The 22,194-nt window shown below is 42.3% G+C and overlaps 1 protein-coding gene across 2 annotated transcripts in view; it reads right to left on the minus strand.

Annotated features, from left to right (window-relative positions):
* The window catches only part of LOC124553919 (ankyrin repeat, PH and SEC7 domain containing protein secG-like), a 63,703-nt gene that overhangs the window by 13,781 nt on the left and 27,728 nt on the right, over window positions 1-22,194 (minus strand). For both annotated transcript variants that reach the window (XM_047127944.1, XM_047127943.1), the window contains 2 exons: window positions 11,497-11,746; window positions 6,239-6,337 (listed from right to left, as the gene is read on the minus strand). In XM_047127944.1, coding sequence (XP_046983900.1) covers window positions 6,239-6,337; window positions 11,497-11,746 — 349 coding nt within the window. The remainder of the gene's footprint in view (window positions 1-6,238; window positions 6,338-11,496; window positions 11,747-22,194) is intronic.

The raw sequence follows: 22,194 nt of genomic DNA on the forward strand, positions 1-22,194 counted from the left end.
ACTGCAACTGAAGTGGTGCTGTGACCTGAAGCATAGGCTGCTGGTGCCGCAACAGTCGATGCCATTTTTCAGTTCCACAGAAGACCATTGTCAGCGGGCATGGCGGCAAGATGGGCAGAATTCGCATGTGTTCGACAGGCACAGCGGTGTCATTTCTGTTGTCATCGTATGGCTGCCATCTGTTTTGATGTCAGGTCACAGTAGGTAGTGGTGGAGAGAACCTCAATGGCAAAACGGTAAGCCACGGACATTCTGCTATAGCACATAGTGCTGGAGTCTTAACTGTAACACTACTATTGTAATTTAGTATTTTTTTACCTCAGTAACACAAAGCCCTATCTCTATGTTGCCACATATACTATACCCCCACAGAACAAATAGTCCTGTCACAGGAAAAGCCACGTACAACCCTCTTACTAAAATGTAGTTTAGTTTCCAAATAAAGTACACTGTGGGAGGGTAGTCCTGTTAATAAGGTAAGCTAATCAATAGAGTTACCATGTTTACAAGTTTTTACCGTGTGTTGTGCTAATTGAAAAGTAAATCAGACTATGCAACTCTTTTCCTAAGATCTTACCCAGCGGTTCAGTAGAAACGCAGAATGAATAATATTATACTTAAGCTAGGACAACTCAGTTCCAATTTCATTTTGTGGTTTAAAACATGGTGAAGTTAAGTTAACTGGACTACTTTTAACATTTTAAATTTTTGTATGTATATTTTACACAATAAGTAAACATTTAGCACACTAATATTTTTTTAAAAAATATTAAGAGCCCAACCAAAATATTTTAAAAATCAGAGACCAAAATGTAACATAGTTGCAAGTAGTCCACTTAACCCCTGGAGGAGGTTACCTGAGTCATTCAGTGCAGTTAACTGGACGATTGACATTTATTGGTATTCACTGAAAAACACAATACATATAACGTTAGACAGTGCTTAATACTATGTAATACAGGAGAAAGAAATGCAAACAATTAGTTATATACTCAAAACAGTCACCAAAAGACAGATAAACAACTAATACAATGTGAAGTTACACAAATCACAATTGAAAGAACACATATTTGCATGTCGAGCAGATTTTAATTGAAATGGATTAGGTAATTTCAGTACAACATCAGTCTCTGGTACAGACAGTCTTTCATCTGTTGTCATGAATTTCATTGTTCCAGTTAAGCTTTTGTAAAATTACACATCAGCTCCATCTTTTAGGACTTTAAGAACCTTAGCAACGTAATGTCTGAAAGTAGTAAAGTCTTTATCATAAACTTTCACAATCACAAAGCTTCCTAGAGAATACACCATACTGTCTTTATCTGAAGACAGACTCACTGCTGAAGAAGAGTCATCATAGAGAAGAGATCTTTGAGACGCTTCAGATTCTTCCAACTCAAAGAGCTTACTCTTTGGTCTCTTATTCTGATCAAACTTCTTTCTTATCATCCTATTAGATTTCTTCATTTTCTTTTCTTCTTTTAATTTAACTTGATCTTCAAGAATGTTCTTTTATTGGGGTGTCTCACAATCAATGGTTTTGATTTCTCGGTTTGTTTTCTTCTTGGAAGAGGGACTTTTGGATGAGGCTGAATGTCTTCTGGAGAGATTGGTTCAGTTCTTTTGCCATTCATCTTGACTTCTTTAGAAGGCTGAGGAATATTTAAATCTGTAGTTATGGTCTTGTCAGCAACAGTGGAAGTAAATGGCATATCATTTCTCTGGTTAGATTCAGTGCGCCAAGGCTGATTGGTTAAATAAGTTAAATAAGTCGTCAGATCGAAAAAGTTACTGTTTACTGGTTCAGTACCACACGCCCCAAAACCACTGCATATATTTCGGCTGGTGAACGCAAGGGAAAAGCTCTGTCAACCAGTCCAGCAACATCATAGATTGTGATAGATCTCCCTGTATGTGCCATAAGATCACAACATGCTGTATTATAGAACTTCTTGAAAGATGCAAAAACTCCCACATACAGAGGTTGGAGCTTATGGATCATGCGAGCAGGCAAAGTAAGCCAAATTCTTTTGCACATGGTATTGCTGCTATGCTTGTGTGGCTTTCATGATTGTCAAGAATCATGAGGTTAGGATGTTCCTTTGCAGGCCTTTCATGTTTTACAAAGTGCTGCAGGACTGATAAAAATAGTTCACTGTTCATCCAGCCTGGGGCAGTGGCCCTATCCCCAGAGCCTGGTGGGACATTATGCAGCATATGATCTTTAAAATGTACCCTAGGAAACACAAGGAATGGTGGCACAGCTGTTCCATAAGCACTGATTATTGCAACCATTGTCACAAGTGATCCTCTTTTAGCAGATGTAGCTTGTCCAACTGCTCTGCACCAAATTTGTGCCAATACTTTCTGCACAGTGGTTACCTCTCATCCAGATTTTATATATCTTGTGGTTCAAACCTGTAGTTTGCTTTAAGGCATATCAGATTGTCAAATAACACTTTCACATTTGCCTCTGTGAAGCTAGTGGCACATGATATACTTGTCTATTCTGGTGTGAGTAATGAAAGTCTGTTTCGTTTCATAAATGCCCTGAGCCATTACAGTTCTGTAACTTTCTCTCTTCCCCAGTTCTGTGGTACAGATTTGACATTCCTCTTAGCATATTCATAAGCAAGAATCCTTGCAGTTTTTGTGGTTAAGCCATAATGGATGTTGCATGCAGTAGTAATATAGTCAGCTAGTGTTTTTTCCTCCTCCTCTGTGAAAATTTGTAGATGTTTATATGATGGCCTAGAAGTTATGTTGTCAACTCATAGACGAACAGCCTTTCATATGAATCGTTTAAGGGTTGATCTAAGAACACCCTCACTACTTTCTAATTTTCCCAAAAGACACTTGCTCATGGATATGTTGACTGACTGCGTCTTTCAGCAGTTCTGGTGGATAATCTCTGTGACTGGTAGTTTTTTGCCTTATTCTTGGCATTATGAACCATGTAATTCACAGAATGTGTAAATATTATGCTTAATAAAGGTTCTGTTTATTTACAGTAGTAAGTATAAGGGTAATTATAAGGCAAGTTTTCAGTGGGGTTAACTGGACTACTGAGAAGTTAACCCCAAAATGTGTTGGCACTTAATCCCACATACGCTCATGAAATGTATTGTGCAACAGCATAACGTCAACCAAAAGAACATTTGGAAATAAGATATGTAATGAAGCCTTTAAAAAATACTTTTAAATCAAATTATCACAAACTTGATACTCAGTGACTGCAGGCAGAAGAAAAACACCAATAGCAAAATATTTACCTCGAATCTTGAAAACACAGCTATGGTTAATAACACTGCAGTAACCAGCTTCAGGCGCCAAAATATCACATGAAGTGATGGAGGGCTGCCAACTTTAGATAACCAAATTTTCCTTAGACTAAAATACCCCTCCTTATTAATTTTTAGTAGAGTGGTTGAGCTAACCTCCATGACTAGTTAACCTCACTTTACGAATGGTCGCCAGATTATACAGTCAATGAAACAGTGAAGAACAGGAAAAGCAGAAGTATGAATTTTGCCTACTTTCTTGCTACAGTTTAAGTTCAAATAAATACTACTGCACGTGAGTAATCCTGTACTACACCCATATATATTAAGTTTTTAAAAGAGGAAAAGCCCAGTAGATAACTTGAAGGATGATAAAAAGAAATTGGGCAGGAGGGGTGTAACTTTAGAGAAGCATTTTTTATTATCAACAAACAAATACTAAAATACTTAGATACTAAAACACACACTTTTTATACTGAACATATCATCTCAAGAATACCTCTTTCTTGCTGGAATTTACTTTCAAAAGCTATTATTCTTTGAACAAACTCTGTATATCATTTAAGAAATTCTAGTAATTTGGCTTTACTCTGATTGAAGTTTACACAAGCAAACTTTTACTGTAACACTTTGCAATAGTTAAGAAAACTTTTTCATAATATACACAAAAACAATTTAAATGGTGCCTCTTTATATTAACTTGGCACTTCATAAGTCTGTAAAACAGGATACTCAGATTAATCACACCAAGAAGGAAGGTGTATGATTAGGATGAAATAACACAGTGATTCAGTTTCTGTAAAGTTCAAGAATGATCATGAAAAACAAATTTAGTGGTTCACACTATACAAAAGCCAAAATACAGAAAATCTGATCCGGTGGCAACATTATCTGATGGCTATAGTAACAATATACAAAAATTTTAGAGCAAAAAAGAACTACAAAAATTGAAGTGAACCATAAACAAATAATGTTGTGGAGAGAAACCTAGTGGCGAAGTAACATTGACATGACACAATTTACCAACATGAAAATGCTTGGCCACACATAGGACATGTCAATAAATTGTCTGTGTGATGCTGAAAAGCTCCTTCGGTCAGAAAGATAGTCAATACTCAGGTCTGACTGTGGTGAAACATGAATGGCACTCCATCCTCCATGTCAGTATCCAGGATGTCTAGGTGGAGTTACAACAGTTTTGGGACAGCTTACTCACAAGAAGTTATAATGGCTTTAGGACGTCCTTCCCAACAGAATTACTTCATACATCAAGGCAAGTATGGGTACGACATGATACTGGGAAGTGGGTTCAAACAGCTAAGTTTTGAGGAAATGAAATAACATCATATATTGTCTCAGGCCATGAAGTTTCATTTCGTTATGTCCACCACCCCTTCAGCGTGCTTCTTTTTTTGTGTAACCCAGTTCACTTTTAAGCATACACTCCAGAACAAGTGCTACCCAGAATTTTAGATGGAAATTATTTTTGTAATTCTACTTGCTTCCCTTGGTCTTGATTCTTCGTTCTTTTCCTGCTGAAGACCACCATAAATTCAAACTCCCACAAGTTATTCTCACTGCAGCAACTGCAATGCACCGAAACCCCACTTCCCCATCCAGTCCCTAGAGGATGAATTTGGAACATACACAGGGTGATTCACGAAGATATGCAAATATTTTAATATGTTATTCTACAGTTAAAACTAAAGAAAAAAGTTGATATAAATGTAGGTCCGCAAATTTTTAATTACAGAGTTACGGGTAATAAAAGACTTTAGCAACTTCGCTAATATGACTCCATGGCAAAACTGTATGAGGCTGAAGTAAATTACGATTTCCATTTTTTTTTGTAATTGATCTGGGGAATCTAATAAAACATGTCCCAGATGCGTATCTGCATTAGTTTTCCAGAACATCCTGAGAAGCAAAGATTATTAAACAAATAAATTTGTTTACTTTCCATTAAGAATGTAGAAAAGTTACGTCAATGTTGGCAAACCTTAGTGAGTTGTTTCAGTCATTTCCTAACCTTGATACGAGTTAGTTTTGTGTATTGTGGAGTGAAAGAACATAATAACAATGGTGTGTTTAAGTGAAACCAGAATTCCCGTCTGCTATGGTATTAACAGAAGCATATTATCTGGCACATTCTTACAGTTTCAGTTAACGTTATTCCCATCATTTTCCCAAAGTTAAATTCTCTACAACTTTTGTTTAAATCTTTATGCAATTGTCTGGAATTAAAAAAAATGAGCCAAGTAGTCAATAAATTTAAAATTTTATGAAACTATGTTTTTACTTCTATGGATCTTCTGGAAAACTACTGCAGATACACGACTGGGACATGTTTTATTAGATTCAACAGTCAGTAACAACCAAATAAAAGGAAACAGTGTTTTACTTTAACCTCATACAGTTTTGCGATGGCTTCATATCAGCAAAGTTGCTACATTTCAGGCAAAATCTCTTATTAGCTGTAACTCCGTAACTAAACATTTGCTGACCTATGTCTATATAAACTTTTTTCTTTAGTTTTACTTGCAGAATAACATTTTAAAATATTTTCATATCTTTGCGAATCATCCTGTATAACCAGTAATGAAAGTACAAACTGTATCCAGCACATCAATACGTAAAAAAAACTCTCGGAAAAGAATTTTGACATACAAATATTACTGAATTGAGTGAAATACATGTGTTCTGGACAGAACATGATCCACATTGTCATACCATATAAATATGTGTAAAATCTGATGCAAGACATTAAATATGGAGAGTGAGCTTTATTATACGTATGTACCCCGAGAAACATGTAGAGACTGAATGAAATATAGTTACCGTTAACCACCAGAGCCGCAGCGTTTTATAAAAATAAAATTAGGATCCATACGATTTTTTTATCATAATTTGTAGTGTGTGAACGTGGAGAGATGTGCAAATGTAAAGGTGGAACTCACCACACGCAGGAAACATTGGCGACATGAGGTGGGGCACTGGAGTGAAGACCAGCGTGTGGCGCAGCAGAGGTGTTCCCGGTGTCTGCAGCGGCTGGTACACTGCACAGAGACAGAAAGAGAGAGACACAGTGTGGGGAATGTGTGATCGCACGGAGGGCGGATGGCGGCTTACCACAGCCAGTTCTACTGAGGTATTGCCGACACACAATAAATAGAGCATTCACTCCCAAGGACAAATAGTTGGTTCACTAAGACGAATGAGTCGCCAATGAGTTAATCGCTTTATGCATTGCTTATCCTGAGTTTCCCCGACCTGTAGCTGAAGTATGCCTAACAGCAGTTTGTATAAAATACAGCGCAAATGAAAGGTAACTGTAACTGATGTACCTGGAGGACAATGCTAAGGGCCATTCAGTACATAAAAGACAAACTGGTCTTGGGAAAATAGCGTTTATTCTTACAAAACAATACTGTTTCTGCTTTTCAACATAATCCTCTTCAACATTTGAGTACTTGTTCCAACGGGCTACAAGCTTTTCTATTCCAGCTGCAAAGAACTCTTTATCTTGACTTTTGAACCAATTTCTCACAAACTCTTTCACGTCCTCATTGTCCTGGAATCTGTTCCCACGTAATACGTCCTTCAGTGCAGGAAACAAATGCAAAACATGAGGTGCCAAATGAGGACTGTAAGGGGGATGAGGCAGTACTTCCCAGTCCATTTTGTCGATGGTTTCACGGGTTAGTTCAGCAATATGAGGAAGTGCGTTGTCTTGCTGGAGAATCACACCTCTCCTCTGAGATCCACGCCATCTCTGTCTCATGGCTGGCTTCACCTTGTTTAAAAGCAAATCAGAGTTGTACTTTCTGTTCATTGTACGCTGCTCTTCGAGATCATCACAAAAAACTGGACCTTCAGCATCCCAAAACACTGTCAACATGACTTTTCCTGCTGATGCTTGGGTTTTCAATTTTTTCTTGACAGGTGAGTTGGTGTGCTTCCACTCCATGCTTTGTCTCTTTGAGTCTGGTTCATAATACTGAACCCAAGTTTCATCACAAGTTAAAATTTCGTTGAGGAAATGCTCACCTTCTCTTTCACAACGTTCCTTAACTCTGCGCACACTCTCAGTGTTGTTTCCTTGCGTAGCCACGTCAAGTGCTTTGGGACCCATCTTGCACATGTTTCGAGGTGCTAACACCTAGTTACAGATAATGTTATCAGCTATACTACAAACTTGAACCTTATGAACCACCATTTCCACAGTCACACGGCGGTCGGCACGAATAATGTCATAAATTCGACTTTCAAGTGAGGGAGTTGAAACTGCATCTTGTCGGCCAGAACAGTGTTCGTCTGTCTCTGAGTTGTGACCATTTTTGAACTGCTCTACCCTCTTGTAAAACTTTGCACCATTCATGCAACCTTCACCATGAACTTTAGACATTCTACAGTGTATATTCACTGGTTTCTCGCCTTCAGCAAGTAAAAACCGAATAAGAGAACATTGTTCAACTAGTGGGGACGTTTCAAACGCACTCGCCATCTTGAATTGTATTTTTGATGCTATAAACAAAACAATGCTGATACATCAGCCTGAAAAGGGCTCGTTCCAGTGATGGCAACTTCAAACCATAAAAGTAACAAACTTGTCCCACCAACAGTTTCTTCCCTAGACCAATCTGTCTCTTTAATTATTGAATGACCCGCGTACTTCGGAATGTGCATCATTTCCTGATCGGGCGTTACAATCTAGTGAAAGTTTTTCATTCACGTGACGCAACGCACTCTATAAACCTAAGCTGGTCCCAGAATCTTCTACTCTTTTTCATTTTGTGAGACGTGAGATTGTGTTTTGTACAATGTTTGTAAATTACAGCAGTTCTGTACATTTTAATGCTACTAAAGTTTTGGGGGAATTTTGTGAATTCCTCATTTACAGAGTTTTATGACGAATTAAATTCAGTACATTTTCAAACAGAGTTATGTAACGTATGGGCAGTTACGGTACACCTCATCTATCATGCACGATATTGTACCTTGTAAAAGATGTTCTTCTTAGATGGCACATGGGATATTTCCAAATGAATTCAGTTTGTTTAATCTCTTAACAGTTTTTGCGATCTTGAAACAGGAAGTTTTTATGTAAGTGAAGGGATCACTGGTGCCAGTTGAAGCAAGACATTATGCGGAATGAGTGGCGAAAAGTGAAAATGTGTACAGGACTGGGATTCGAACCCGTGATCTCCTGCTTACTAGGCAAGTGCGTCAACCACTGCGGCGCCCAGGTCACAGCTACCACGGCTGCGCTGGCTACCTCGGCACGCCTCACAGGCGATCCAGGTTCCCAGAGCGCGCCGCCTGCCTGCAGTCCCTTCCCATTGACTCCGTGTTCTCTACTCTGAGATTGGTTCAAATGGCTCTGAGCACTATGGGACTTAACTTCTAAGGTCATCAGTCCCCTAAATCTTAGAACTACTTAAACCTAACTAACCTAAGGACATCACACACATCCATGCCCGAGGCAGGATTCGAACCTGCGACCGTAGCGGCCGCGCGGTTCCAGACTGTAGCGCCTTTAAGCGCTTGGCCACCACGGCCGGCTACTCTGAGATTTCCACAGGAGATTCGATGTATTCATGCATCTGCACTGAAGAAGGTGGATCCATTGCCCAGCAAGGCGCGTCAGTTATATGAATCCAACGTGTCTGTTCTTTCAGACTTTGATATAATCAAAATTTTTGTAAGTAGCCCATAGTTTCTATTACAAAATGTTGTCACTTGTAACTGATTTTTTATTCTACTAATTCTAAATCTATTTCACTTGCAAATTACTGGTCTGAAGTAGATTAGTACTGTAACATGCAGACTAATTAATGCAGTATTGACAAGATTATCTCGATTGCAATACTTTTCAATTTGAATAGATTAATGTTCGTAAGCTCATAACCTTGCCATACCTAGAAACTATTATTTACATTTAGAATTACCTTACTTTCATGCTGCTGCTTATAACGAGTCAGCCTTCTCCAACATTACCTTTTTTTATGGAGATAATCGATGCCATGTATTTTATTGATCCTTACATAGCTGAAAATTATCTCAGCTTTTCTAGTAAAAGAATTCATATGATATTTATGCGATGTATTGTATCTCAGGCTAAGTTGTATAAAAACAAATTAATGTTTTATAATGGATATGTACTAACAGTTAAAGTTACTTTTCTTTTAAAAATATTTGAAATTACGAAATTTCTTGCATACTTAAAATTCATATTATTAGTTGCACAATCTACTGCTAATTATTAAATTCATAAGAAGCGAATGAAAGCATCGCGCACTATCAGAAAGTGTGAGACTTGAGTTTCTTCTACTGTATACAATTTTCGAACACCTTACAGAAAATAAGGCAGGTAATATTTACAGCGATATTTCGGCGGGATTACATCCCGCCATTTTCAAGGCACAAACTGGTAACGGGCAGGCGGTGTACAGACAAATTTAAAACCTCCGTTCTAGGAGTAATTCAGGAAAGATAACACACACACACTGAACACTAGTGCCACCAAAGGTCACCAAAGTGAGAGATATCGATAGTGAAAGACTACGAACTAACAAGTGTTGCTCTGTTTTTTGACAAGGAGAGAGCAGAATTCGAAGCAGAGTTTAAACAAAAACCTCCACCCCAGTTTACAAGTTTGCTCACTAATTCAATCTCAACAGCCTCCTGAATAACATCGTCCCAATAGCTGGTCGTGCATCTCAATATCTCGCTATATAACATAGGGTGACCAGTATCCAAACAATGTTCGGCAATAGCAGATCTACTTGGCTGCTGTAATAGTGTGCCGTTTATGCTCAGTGCATCTGTCCTCCACGCTCCTGATAGCCCGACCAATGTACGCAATGCCACAGCTACAAGGAATGCGATATATATGCACCTTATGCAAACCAAGATCATCCTTAACAGAACAGAAAAGCACTCTAATTTATATCATGTGAACTGGATCCACCAGAAAATTCGTTTTCCTATGGAGGTGGAAGATGATGGTTGCCTTCCCTTTCTTGACGTTTTGGTTAGGAGGAAGGCTAATGGACCATTGCGACACGCAGTTTACCGGAAACGTACTCACACTGACTTGTATTTACAGGCTGATAGTTCTCACCATACTGCTCAGCGTGAAGGGGTACTCCGTGCCTTGGTACACAGGACACGTGTTATTTCCGACACTGAGACTTTGCCAGCTGATCTGGCCCATCGTGAAGTTACATTTCGTCAAAATTGTTATAGTGAAAGACAGATTGAAGGTGCGTTGCACTATCGACCAACTGTGCATCGGGTGATTGATGATAATACTGTGTTGACACCTGAGTCTACTGCCTTTTCGCCTTAAGTACCAAGCACTTCCAACAGAATCAGTCGTATTTTACGGAAATACGATGTGAAATATATTTTCCGGCCTCCATCTAAAATCAGAGTGCTTTTAGGTTCTGTTAAGGATGATCTTGGTTAGCATAAGGCGAGTGTATATCGCATTCCTTGTAGGTGTGGCATGACATATTGGTCAGACTATCAGGATCGTGGAGGACCGATGCACTGAGCATAAGCGGCACACGCAATTACAGCAGCCAAGTAGATCTCCTACTGCCGTACAGTGTTTAGATGCTGGTCACCCTATGTTATATAAAAATACCAAGATATTGGCATGCAGGTCCAGCTATTGGGATGGTGTTATTAAGGAAGGAGCTGAGATTAAATTAGCGAGCAACGTTGTAAACAGGGATGTAGGTTTTTGTTTATAATCTGCTTGGAATCCTGCTCTCTCCCTTGCCAAAAAGAGAGGAACAGACTCAAATTTACCTCACATGATAACACGTAGTCTTTCACTACTGATACCTCTTACTTTGGTCGTCTTTGAAGGCACTAGTGTTCAGTGTGTATGTGTGTTATCTTTCCTGAATTACCCCAAGAACGGAGGTTTTAAATTTGTTTGTACATCTCCTGTCCGTTATAGTTTCCGCATTGAAAATGGCGGGGTGCACACCTGCCGAAATATCGGTGGTAGCTGTAAGTATTACCTGAATGAATTCCCGTAAGTTGTTTGAATATCATGAAGCGAACGTAAATGATGGTGTATTTCCTCGCGTGCGTATATCTAATGTAACTGAGTGACAGAAATTATGGAGTTGTCAATTCACACACACATACACACATGTAGAAGTGTACAACACAGACGAGTTGCATCTCTCGTGCTTACCTGGTGTCTGCTTGAGCCTCTGCAAGCAGGCGAACTAACTCCACAAAAGTGCTCGGGTAGCTGCGTGCAGCGTCAACCCAGCCCTCCGTGCCCATCACCCTGAGGAAGCGGGCGCTTATGAAGGCGACGGCGGCCCGCGCGAGGCCGGTGCAGGAGTGCCGCATGGCGGACACGGCGGTGGCGGCCGCCGTCTCAACGGACAGCTGCTCAGCCGCGAGCTGCTCGCACGCCGGCTCCACTGTGGACAGCTCTGGAACACGGCCCCACTCAGCAAGCCTCTGCGGCCCCCATACTTGTATCAGCCACAAGTATGGGACCATTGCTTTTCACAATATATATAAATGACTTAGTAGATAGTGTCGGAAGTTCCATGCGGCTTTTCGCGGATGATGCTGCAGTATACAGAGAAGTTGCTGCATTAGAAAATTGTAGCGAAATACAGGAAGATCTGCAGCGGATAGGCACTTGGTGCAGGGAGTGGCAACTGACCCTTAACATAGACAAATGTAATGTATTGCGAATACATAGAAAGAAGGATCCTTTATTGTATGATTATATGATAGCGGAACAAACACTGGTAGCAGTTACTTCTGTAAAATATCTGGGAGTATGCGTACGGAACGATTTGAAGTGGAATGATCATATAAAATTAATTGTTGGTAAGGCGGGTACCAGGTTGAGATTCATTGGGAGAGTGCTTAGAAAATGTAGTCCATCAACAAAGGAGGTGGCTTACAAAACACTCGTTCGACCTATACTTGAGTATTGCTCATCAGTGTGGGATCCGTACCAGGTCGGGTTGACGGAGGAGATAGAAAAGATCCAAAGAAGAGCGGCGCGTTTCGTCACCGGGTTATTTGGTAACCGTGATAGCGTTACGGAGATGTTTAATAAACTCAAGTGGCAGACTCTGCAAGAGAGGCGCTCTGCATCGCGGTGTAGCTTGCTGTCCAGGTTTCGAGAGGGTGCGTTTCTGGATGAGGTATCGAATATATTGCTTCCCCCTACTTATACCTCCCGAGGAGATCACGAATGTAAAATTAGAGAGATTAGAGCGCGCACGGAGGCTTTCAGACAGTCGTTCTTCCCGCGAACCATACGCGACTGGAACAGGAAAGGGAGGTAATGACAGTGGCACGTGAAGTGCCCTCCGCCACACACCGTTGGGTGGCTTGCGGAGTATCAATGTAGATGTAGATGTAGGTCTGTGTCAAGCAAAAGCTGGCAAATGTTGTCCATCGTAAGTCTGTCCCAGCAAAACGATATCCTTACTGTGTAGAATTCATGCCAAGGTTGAATAGATCCATATCTTTAATGCTATCACTTATGGAATTTCTTATTAATCTGAACAAAAAAGAACTAAATCGAGATGATACAAAGAAACTGGTACACCTGAATATTATCGCGTACGGCCCCAGCAAAAGTGCAGCAACACGATGTGGTATGGACTCGACTAATGTCTTAAGTAGTACTGCAGAAAACTGACACCATGAATCCTTCGCGGCTCTCCATAAATCCGTAAGAGTACGACGGGGTGGAGATCTCTTCTGAACAGTATGTTTCAAGGCATACCAGATATGCTCAATAATGTTCACATCTGATAGCCGGCGGAAGTGTTTAAACTCAGAAGAGTGTTCCTGGACACACTCTGTAGCAATTCTGGACGTGTGGGGTGTCGCATGGTCCTACTGGAATAGCCCAAGCCCGTCGCAATGCGCAATGGACATGAATGGATGCACGTGATCAGACAGGATGCTTACGTATTGTCACCTGTCAGAGTTGTATCTAGACATATCAGGGGACCCACATCAATCCAACTGCACACACCCCACACCATTACAGAGCCGCCACCAGCTGGAGCAGTTCCCTGCTGACATGCAGGGTCCATGGATTCATGAGCTTGTCTCCATACCTGGACGTGTCCGTCTGCTGGATACAATTAGAGACTAGTCCGATCTAGCAACACGTTTCCAGTCATCAAAAGTGCAGTGTCGGTGTTGCCGAGCCCAGGCGAGCCGTAAAGCTTTGCCATCATGGGTACGCGAGTGGGCCTTGGGCCCATATAGATGATGTTTCGTAGAATGATTCATACACTGACACCTGTTGATCACCCAGTTTTGAAATCTGCTGCAGTTTCCGGAAGGTTTGCACTTCTGTCGCGCTGATCAATTCTTTTTTCGTCGTTGATCCCATTCTTGCAGGATCTTCTTCTGGCTGCACCGGTGTCAAAATGGTCCTACGGGAAAATCCCCACTTCATCGCTACCTCGGTGATGCTGTGTCCCATTGCTCGTTCCCTGGCTATACCAAGACGCTGAAACTCACTTAAATCTTGATAACCTACCATTGTGGCAGCAGTAACCGATCTAAGAACTGCACCAGGCACTTCTCTTATATAGGCGTTGTCCACCGCAGCACCGTATTCTGCTTGTTTATATGTCTCTGTATTTGAATACCCATGCCTATACCAGTTTCTTTGGTGCTTCAGTGTATTTGCACAGGGAGTCACCTAAAATTCAAATCCGGCACAGTACTGAGAATGGCAGATTAAAACTGCGTCCCAGACCGAGACTCTAACTCGGGACCTTTGACTTTAGCACGCAAGTGCTCTACCGCTGCAGTGTGAAAATCTCGTTCTGGAATCATCCCCAGGCTTTAGCTACGCCATGTCTCCGCAATATCCTTTCTTCCATGAGTGCTAATTCTGCAAAGATTCGCAGAAGAGCTTCTGTGAAGTTTGGAAGGTATGAGACGAGGTACTAACGGTTGTAAAGCTACGAGGATGGATCGTGAGTCGTGCTTGGGTAGCTCACATGATAGAGTATTTGCCTGTGAAAGGCAAAGTTCCAGAGTTCGAGTCTCGGTCCGGCGCACAGTTCTAATTTCGACAATTCTCATTGATATAATATCTCAGTTATAAGGTCCAGTTATTACTGAAGGTATTCCCAGTTCCTTTTATACTCAGTGTCTACACCGCCTACATTAGAGGGTCAGTTTGAGCCCTTAAATCAGGTGTTACACCACTAATTAATTCTGCAACTAAATGTAAAATTCCTGAGAAATAACAAAGCCGAGGGAAAGGGAATGTAACAGCCAAACTTCCCGTAAATGAGGAAATGGATGTATCAAATACACTGCCAGAAAAAAAAAGTAACGCACCTCGAAAGACGACGTCAGTTTTGTGCTGATGTCGAGATTTGCCACCTACATGTCTGATAATGGTTTCAGTGTCGTCCGCAAACATATAGCAGAGATGCATAGCTATCAGAGTGGCATGTGTGTGTACCCTTTAACAGGGGATGCTCACAGGAAGAAGGCTCAGTGTGATGCAGACGTGTGAAGCAAGCAGGCAACCATGCCACGGAGACCCACACGTGCTTCCTATGCTTCATACAAGCTACTGAGCGAGTTTTAGCGGGGTCAAATTCATCTGCATCTCCATCATACTCCGCAAGCCACCTAATGTGTGGCGGAGGGTACTTTCGGTACCACTACCTGATCCCTCCAACCCTGTTCCACTCGCGAATAGCGCGTGGCCCTAATCTCTCGAATTTTGACCTCGTGGTCAATAAGCGAGATGTGTGTGTTGGGAAGTAATATGTTGTCCGACTCCCCCTGAAAAGTGCTCTTCCGAAATTTTAATAGTAAATCTCTTCGTGATGCACGACGCCTCTGTTGTAACGTCTGCAAGCGGAGTTTGTTTAGCACCTCCTTAACGCTCTCAGGCCAGCTAAACGATGCCGTGACGAAACGTGCCGCTTTTCCTTCGATGTTCTCTATCTCCTCTACCTGATAGGGATCCCAGATAGATGAACACTACTTAAGAATCGGGGGAAAAAGCGCCTTATAAGCCACTTTTTTCTTCGATGAATTACATTTCCTTAATATTCTTCCGGCGATTTTGAGTCTGGTGTCTGCTTTTCCCACTATCTGTTTTATATGGTCATGCGACTTAACGTCGCTCTGAATAGCTACGCCTAGATAGTTTACGGCAGACGCTGTCTCCAGCTGTTTGTCGTCAATAGTGTAGCTGTACAGTAGTTGATTTCTTTTTCTATGTATGCACAATATGTTATATTTATTTACATTCAGGGTCAACTGCCAGAGCTTGCACCAACAATCAATTCTCTGCAGGTCGTCATGCCAAATTTTACTATCCTCCGGCCTTGCTAGTTCGGTATAGACAACTGCATCATCAGTGAACAACCTCAAAGAGCAGCCGACACTTTCTCCTAGATCATATATATATATATTGTAAACATCAACACATCCCTGTGGTACTTCGCATATTACCTTTAAAACTATCGATTTTTTTTCCATTAAGACCGACATACTGAGTTCTGTCTGCAAGAAAGTGATGAATCCAATCGCAAGTCTCCTCCGATACTCCATAAGCACATATCTTTCTAATTAAACGGCAGTACGGGACGGTGTGAAACGCCTTACTGTAATCAAGGAATACGGCATCAACCTCAGCACCGTTGTCCACTGCACTGTGGATCACATGGAGGAACAGAGCTAGCTGAGTTTCGCAAAATCTCTGTTTGCGGAATCCATGTGGCCTTCCGACTGGCGGGACGGTCCTTTCGGAGAATTGCCGCACAAGTTGCATACGGTACGTCATTTGTACAGCGGTGCCGGTACCAGTGGTCATGGAAATATTCTCATACCTTTGGAGGAGGTTTCGGCTGTCGTCGCAGCTCAGGAGCTCGCCAGGATCATCGTACTGTAAGGGCACCAGTGGCAGACCATACAGCTGCCACAGCCCAGATAGGAGGGCTTGTGAGTCCAGACTTGTTGATCCCGAACTGTTCCTGACTGGTTATATAGCAGTGGGACTACAGACACGCACACGTCTAGCGTGTCTTCCACTCACGCCACAGCATCGACGCGCACGTCTGTATCGCTGCCGTCGGAAGATGGAATGGGGCGCCATGGGTTCTAGCGATGAAACAGGGTTCTTCCAGCACCCTGTGATGGTCGTTTGTGCATACGACAGTCTCTGTCGTCGCTGTCCCTCAGAGTGCATTTGTCCAATACACACTGGACACACCTAGGGCGTCATGTTGTGGGGTTGAGACAGGCTGTAATTCTGGAGGGTACGCTAAACAGCGCTCGGTATGTGCAGAGTGTTGTTATATATGTTCTTTTGCCGTTCTTGCGATAGGAATGTGATGTGTTGATTCAACAGGATAATGCTCGCCCACACTCTGCCCGTGTGCTCTGCAAGACGTGCGGCAACTCCCCTGACCAGCACGATCTCTGGCCTTGACTCCAATCGACTACGTGTGGGATATGGTGGGACGAGATTTCACTCGTGAGACTCGTTAACCAACAACTCTCACAGAAATACGTCAACATGCTGAGCATGCGTGGCATAACATATCGCAGTACAGTGTTCGTCACCTGTACGATCGACTGGATGGTAGAGTGAGAGCCTGCATTGACGCCCGTGGAGACTACATCACGCACTAAGGCTGGTGTTTCAGCATCGGTCGATACATCGCACTTCAGAACCGCTTGTGCTACTCATCTGTAATCACTTCATGTGCGCCATATGCACTGTTGCAACAATAAATCTTGAGCGACTTTGGAACCTCTAGGTGGAAGTATTAATTTTTATTAGTTTATTTTTGGCCAGTGTAAGCCAACAGCGAAAACTGCCCACAGATTTCACAGAGACCTTGTAATCCGCGACATGCGACAAGAAGTCGTACAGGAAGCATGTGGCCGTATTAAAAAACTGGAGCAGCACTGCACATTTATGAGAAGGTTACTTACAAGGGGAGTCCGTGACGTTGGGATTACGGATTTACTTCAAACTCTGTACACTTTAGCTGGCCATTAGAAAAGCGTAATGTGCAAGTAGTAAAGTGCACTGCCGTGGTAATTCAGAGAAAATCGCAAGAAAAGTTTTACGCGTCTATAATGTAACTTATGTAACTGTGCGTGGGTGCCGGACGTTAAGAGTTCGTGGTGGTCAGGTGGTTCGTGCATACGCGGATGACCTGATGGTTCGGCACCGATATTCTGCAGAGATACCTCGACTGAAAGTTGTAGTCGATGATTATTGTCGGAGTTCAGGTGCACTACTCAGTGAAGGTAATTGCAGGCTTTGCGAGGTTCGGATGACTCCGTGGGCTACTATGGTGGATTGGCATGCGTCACTCGGTATCATAACTGATCGTTGTCCACTCAATATGGCGACGCTCAACTGGAAGTCTGTTGCGGAAAAAAATCAGAGAGCGATACTACACTCATGATCGTAAATTAAGGATAATGTTGATTCATGGTGAAACAATGCTCTGGTGGGCAGTCTGCGGGTTCATATCACCTCGAGGTATGACCATGCGGTGCATTTGACCTGCGTTCGTCGCACGGTATTGCTGGCAGCAGTCCACATGTGCAGAGGTGTGTTGGCGCATGTCAGAGTACGGTGCAGCGAGTAAGTGTGCAAATGTTTTCAGACGTGCTAATGATGACTGGGAGTTGAAAATGGCTCGAAGAATACATATTGATGACGTTATGAGGGGTACGATACTAGGGCGACTGGAGGCTGGTCAAACACAGCAGGTCGTAGCACAGGCCCTCTGAGTGCCACAAAGAGTGATCTCAAGATTATGGCAACGATTCCAGCTGACAGGAAACGTCTCCAGGCGCTACAGTACGGGACGTCCACAGTGCACAACACCACAAGAAGGCCAATATCTCACCATCAGTGCCCGCAGACGGCCACAGAGTACTGCAGGTAGCCTCGTTTGGGATCTCACTGCGGCCACTGGAACAGTTGTCTCCAGACACACAGTCTACAGACGACTGAACAGACACAGTTTATTCGCTCAGAGAGCTGCAAGGTGCATTCCACTGACCCTGGTCGCAGGAGAGCAGGGAAAGCCTGGTGTCGAGAACACAGAACATGGACATTGGAACAGTGGTCCCAGGTTATGTTCATGGACGAGTCCAGATATAGTCTGAACAGTGATTCTCGTCGGGTTTTCATCTAGCGTGAACCAGGAATCCCTTAATGTCCTTGGAAGGTACATGTATGGAGGTCGTGGTTTGGTGGTGTGGGGTGGGACTATGATTGGTGCACATATACCCCTGCATGTCTTTGACAAAGAAACTGCAACAGGTCAGGTGTATCGGGGCGTCATTTTGCACCAGTATGTCTGCCTTTTCAAGGGTGCAGTGGGTCCTACCTTCCTCCTGATGGATGATAATGCAAGACCCTACCGAGCTGCCATCGTGAAGGAGTACCTTGAAACAGAAGATATCAGGCGAATCGAGTGCCCTGCCGGTTCTGCACACCTAAACTCCATCGAGCACATCTGGGATGCTCTCGGTCGTCGTGTCGCTGCACGTCTTCAAACCCCTACGACACTTCAGGAGCTCCGATAGACACTGGTACAAGAATTGGAGGCTATACCCCAGCAGCTGCTCAACCACGTGATCCAGAGTATGCCAACCCGTTGTGCGACCTGTGTAGGTGTGCGTGGTGATCATATCCCAAACTGATGTCGGGGTACATGCACAGGAGACAGTGGCGTTTTGTAGCACATGTTTTTCGGGACAGTTTTTTCAACTTATCACCAATACCGCGGACTTACAGATCTGTGTCGTGCGTGCTCCCTATGTGCCTATTCACTTAGCGCCAGTTTTGTTTGTGCCACGTTGTGTGGCACCACATTCTACAATTATCCTTAATTTATGAGCATGACTGTAGAACATGAAAGGCGTTCTCTTACTCTGCTCCAGAAATCCCGAGTACTGGTTACATATGTGCTATGCAAAGCTTATTTCGAGGCCCAAGTTCATCCGGTTACCTCGATGATGGCGAAGAAACTACAGCAATTGACAAGACATATCTTTCGCTTACGGTATGAGGTGGTCACGAAGCCTCGTTCCTTTGGTCGTTGGGCTGGCTGACATACGAAGGAAGATGCAGATGCTATATGTGCGACGTACTGTTTTGATAACTCAAGAAACTCAAACATTCACGTCTCTTTCATTTCTCTGTGTCCGTCCTGCTGTTCTTGAATCCCCTATTGATGTTGGTCGCATACATTATAAGTTAAAACACGTTCGTGATTTCTATCTTGCGGTAGCTGTTTAGGGGCTGACATTTTATGGAGACCCATCCTCACTACGAAATTCCTACAGACTCGTTGGAAAGCAGTCTCTTGCCCGAACCTCGTTAAAAGACGATCGCCGCAAACAAGCTGGGTGACAGTCTGGTGCAGTATCAGTCTTCCGATGTGGCCGATGCGCGTAGCGTTCTGTTGGTATAAGGTGGTAAATAACTTGATGCCAACGAACGAGCGACTTCCCGTATCGGTTGTAGCGACACGGATCTATGTAGTCGTTGTACGTCAACAGGTACGGTACGACATCGCTCTACTTGTGGAGGTCATATGGCAAACTGAACTTGGTTTAAGAGACAATTAGCTTTCCGTGTTCGATCTTCTGAGACTTGATATACTACGGACATCATATTGCGACCAGATTCTTCCTTTTTTCCACGGTAGAAAACCCATACAATTATGTGGTTGCTGGGACACTTCGCTCAATATGTTGTAGATGACGAAGAGGAAGATCACATGAACTTAATGCAGTAGATTGTCTCGGCCTATTGGACATGTATGCGAATGCCTCGATATCGAAACCTCTTCGCCAACATGTTGAATTTGCTTTTCCGCAGGCAAGGTGTTGCTTAATTTCATTTTTCTGATGATAGGTGTTTTCTTTGTTATGTATGTTTCCCATCTGATTTGCTTCGGTTTGTTCTCTCCTAGCTTACCTGCTCGTTTTCTTTAGTGTTTTGACTCAGTATCGCACCATTTCTATTGTAAAACGTGTATAAATGAAGTATATATATACACACACGAGCGTATATACATAATAAATAAAAATTAAGAAAACTAAATAAACATAGCGACAATAAAGTTGTTTATACATATCGTGTGGCATTGGTGGTGGTTTTTGGGCTATGTTCTCGTTTTTTTGTCCTTTCTCCTTTTATTATTGTCTTGTTATGATAATTAATGTTTTCTCCCATTTGTAGCTTATATCACATGGTGATTTGACTATGGTCTTTTGAGGTTTCATGATAGTAACAAGTCACTCTGATAGTAAAAAGAAAAAGTGGTGAGCTTTCAAGCTTCGTAATGCGAACGTGCCTGAGGCAACGGTTCACCTCCCACTCAAATCTTCACTTTTGCAACACAAACGTAAATTCTGTGACATTCAAAAAATTTGCACCCGCACTACTCGTTCTTGCTACATTAGCAACATCTCACCGCTACGTAGGTAATCTGCCAAATGGGGCCTGCCTCTGTGTCTGCAACTCGAAGCGTCAAGGTGCAAAGTAGTTTCGGATAGCGCACCGGATTGAATGAATAACTGATTCCGCAAATCACGGCAGCCATACATTTTCAAGAAAGCTCTAAGCGTTTCCTCATGTATTTGCCGACAGTTATAAATATGTTCATTCTAATAACTAAATTTAGTTTAAAACATTATAGTCCAACCACATGAAATTCACTAAAGCTTCATATAAGTTCATGTGGTTTTTTAATTATATTACCTCTGAGATGTCGTATAAATTAGAAAACATGACCCGTGATTAAACAAACGTAGGTTATAAATTCAGTTTGAGCGGGAGTCCGGCCGTCGCCTTTTATACGGTCGTCTTACGGAGCTCGAATGCTAACCACCTGTCCCCCATGAATCCTAACTTTCAGTACCTACGCACAGGTATATCAGTTACATAACTGACGCGTAAAATTTCTCTTGCGATTTTCTCGGACTTGCCAAAGTAGTGCATGTCACCATTCGCACATTACGTTGTTTTAATGCCCTACTAAACGTGTACAAAATTTGAAGTAAATCTGTGATCCCAAAGTCTGGACCTCCTCTTGTTAGTGTAACGTCAACACGTGTTGAATGAATGACGTTAATATTACACGTTTCTCCATAATTCACATGCATCGAGTTGTACAGAAGAAGTGAGATTGTATGAAAATTCCAGTACGTAACTGTCGGAGGCAGACTGCTTCTGACAGTTAACGTATGTAACATATAATTTCTGTTCACCTGTGCAACTCGATGTATCTGATACCTGATGATGGTTATGGTGAAACGCATAATAATAACGTTATTCGTTAACCACCTGATGCCATTTAAGTAAGTGACCAATTCAACATTTGTACAGTACTGTTACAATCTGATAATGTTCATCCCAAAAAAGGGAAATGTCTCGAAATGCGAAAACTATCGAACTCATAGCTTAGTTCTGAACCCTTCACAGAATGCAACACCTAATTACCTCGAACAATTGGCGCCATGTCATTAGAAAATTAATTTGCCTTTCCTACAAACAAATGAATCAGAGGAGAAATATTGCCATTAATACTCGTTGCTGCTGTTGTGGCCTTCATTTCAGAGACTGGTTTGATGCAGCTCTCTGTGCTACCCTATCCTGTGCAGGCCTCTTCATCTCTGAATAACTACTGCGACCTACATCCCTCTGAATGTGCTCAGTGTATTCATTTCTTGGTCTCCCTCTACAATTTTTACCCTCCACACGTACCTCCAATACTAAACTGAAGGTCACTTCACGCCTTAGAACGTGTCCTACCAACTGATCCTTTCTTCTAGTCAAGTTGTGCCTCAAATCCCCCTTTTCCCCAATTCTATTCAG

The sequence above is a fragment of the Schistocerca americana genome, chromosome 11 (assembly GCF_021461395.2).
Source record: "Schistocerca americana isolate TAMUIC-IGC-003095 chromosome 11, iqSchAmer2.1, whole genome shotgun sequence".
Taxonomy (NCBI): domain Eukaryota; kingdom Metazoa; phylum Arthropoda; class Insecta; order Orthoptera; family Acrididae; genus Schistocerca; species Schistocerca americana.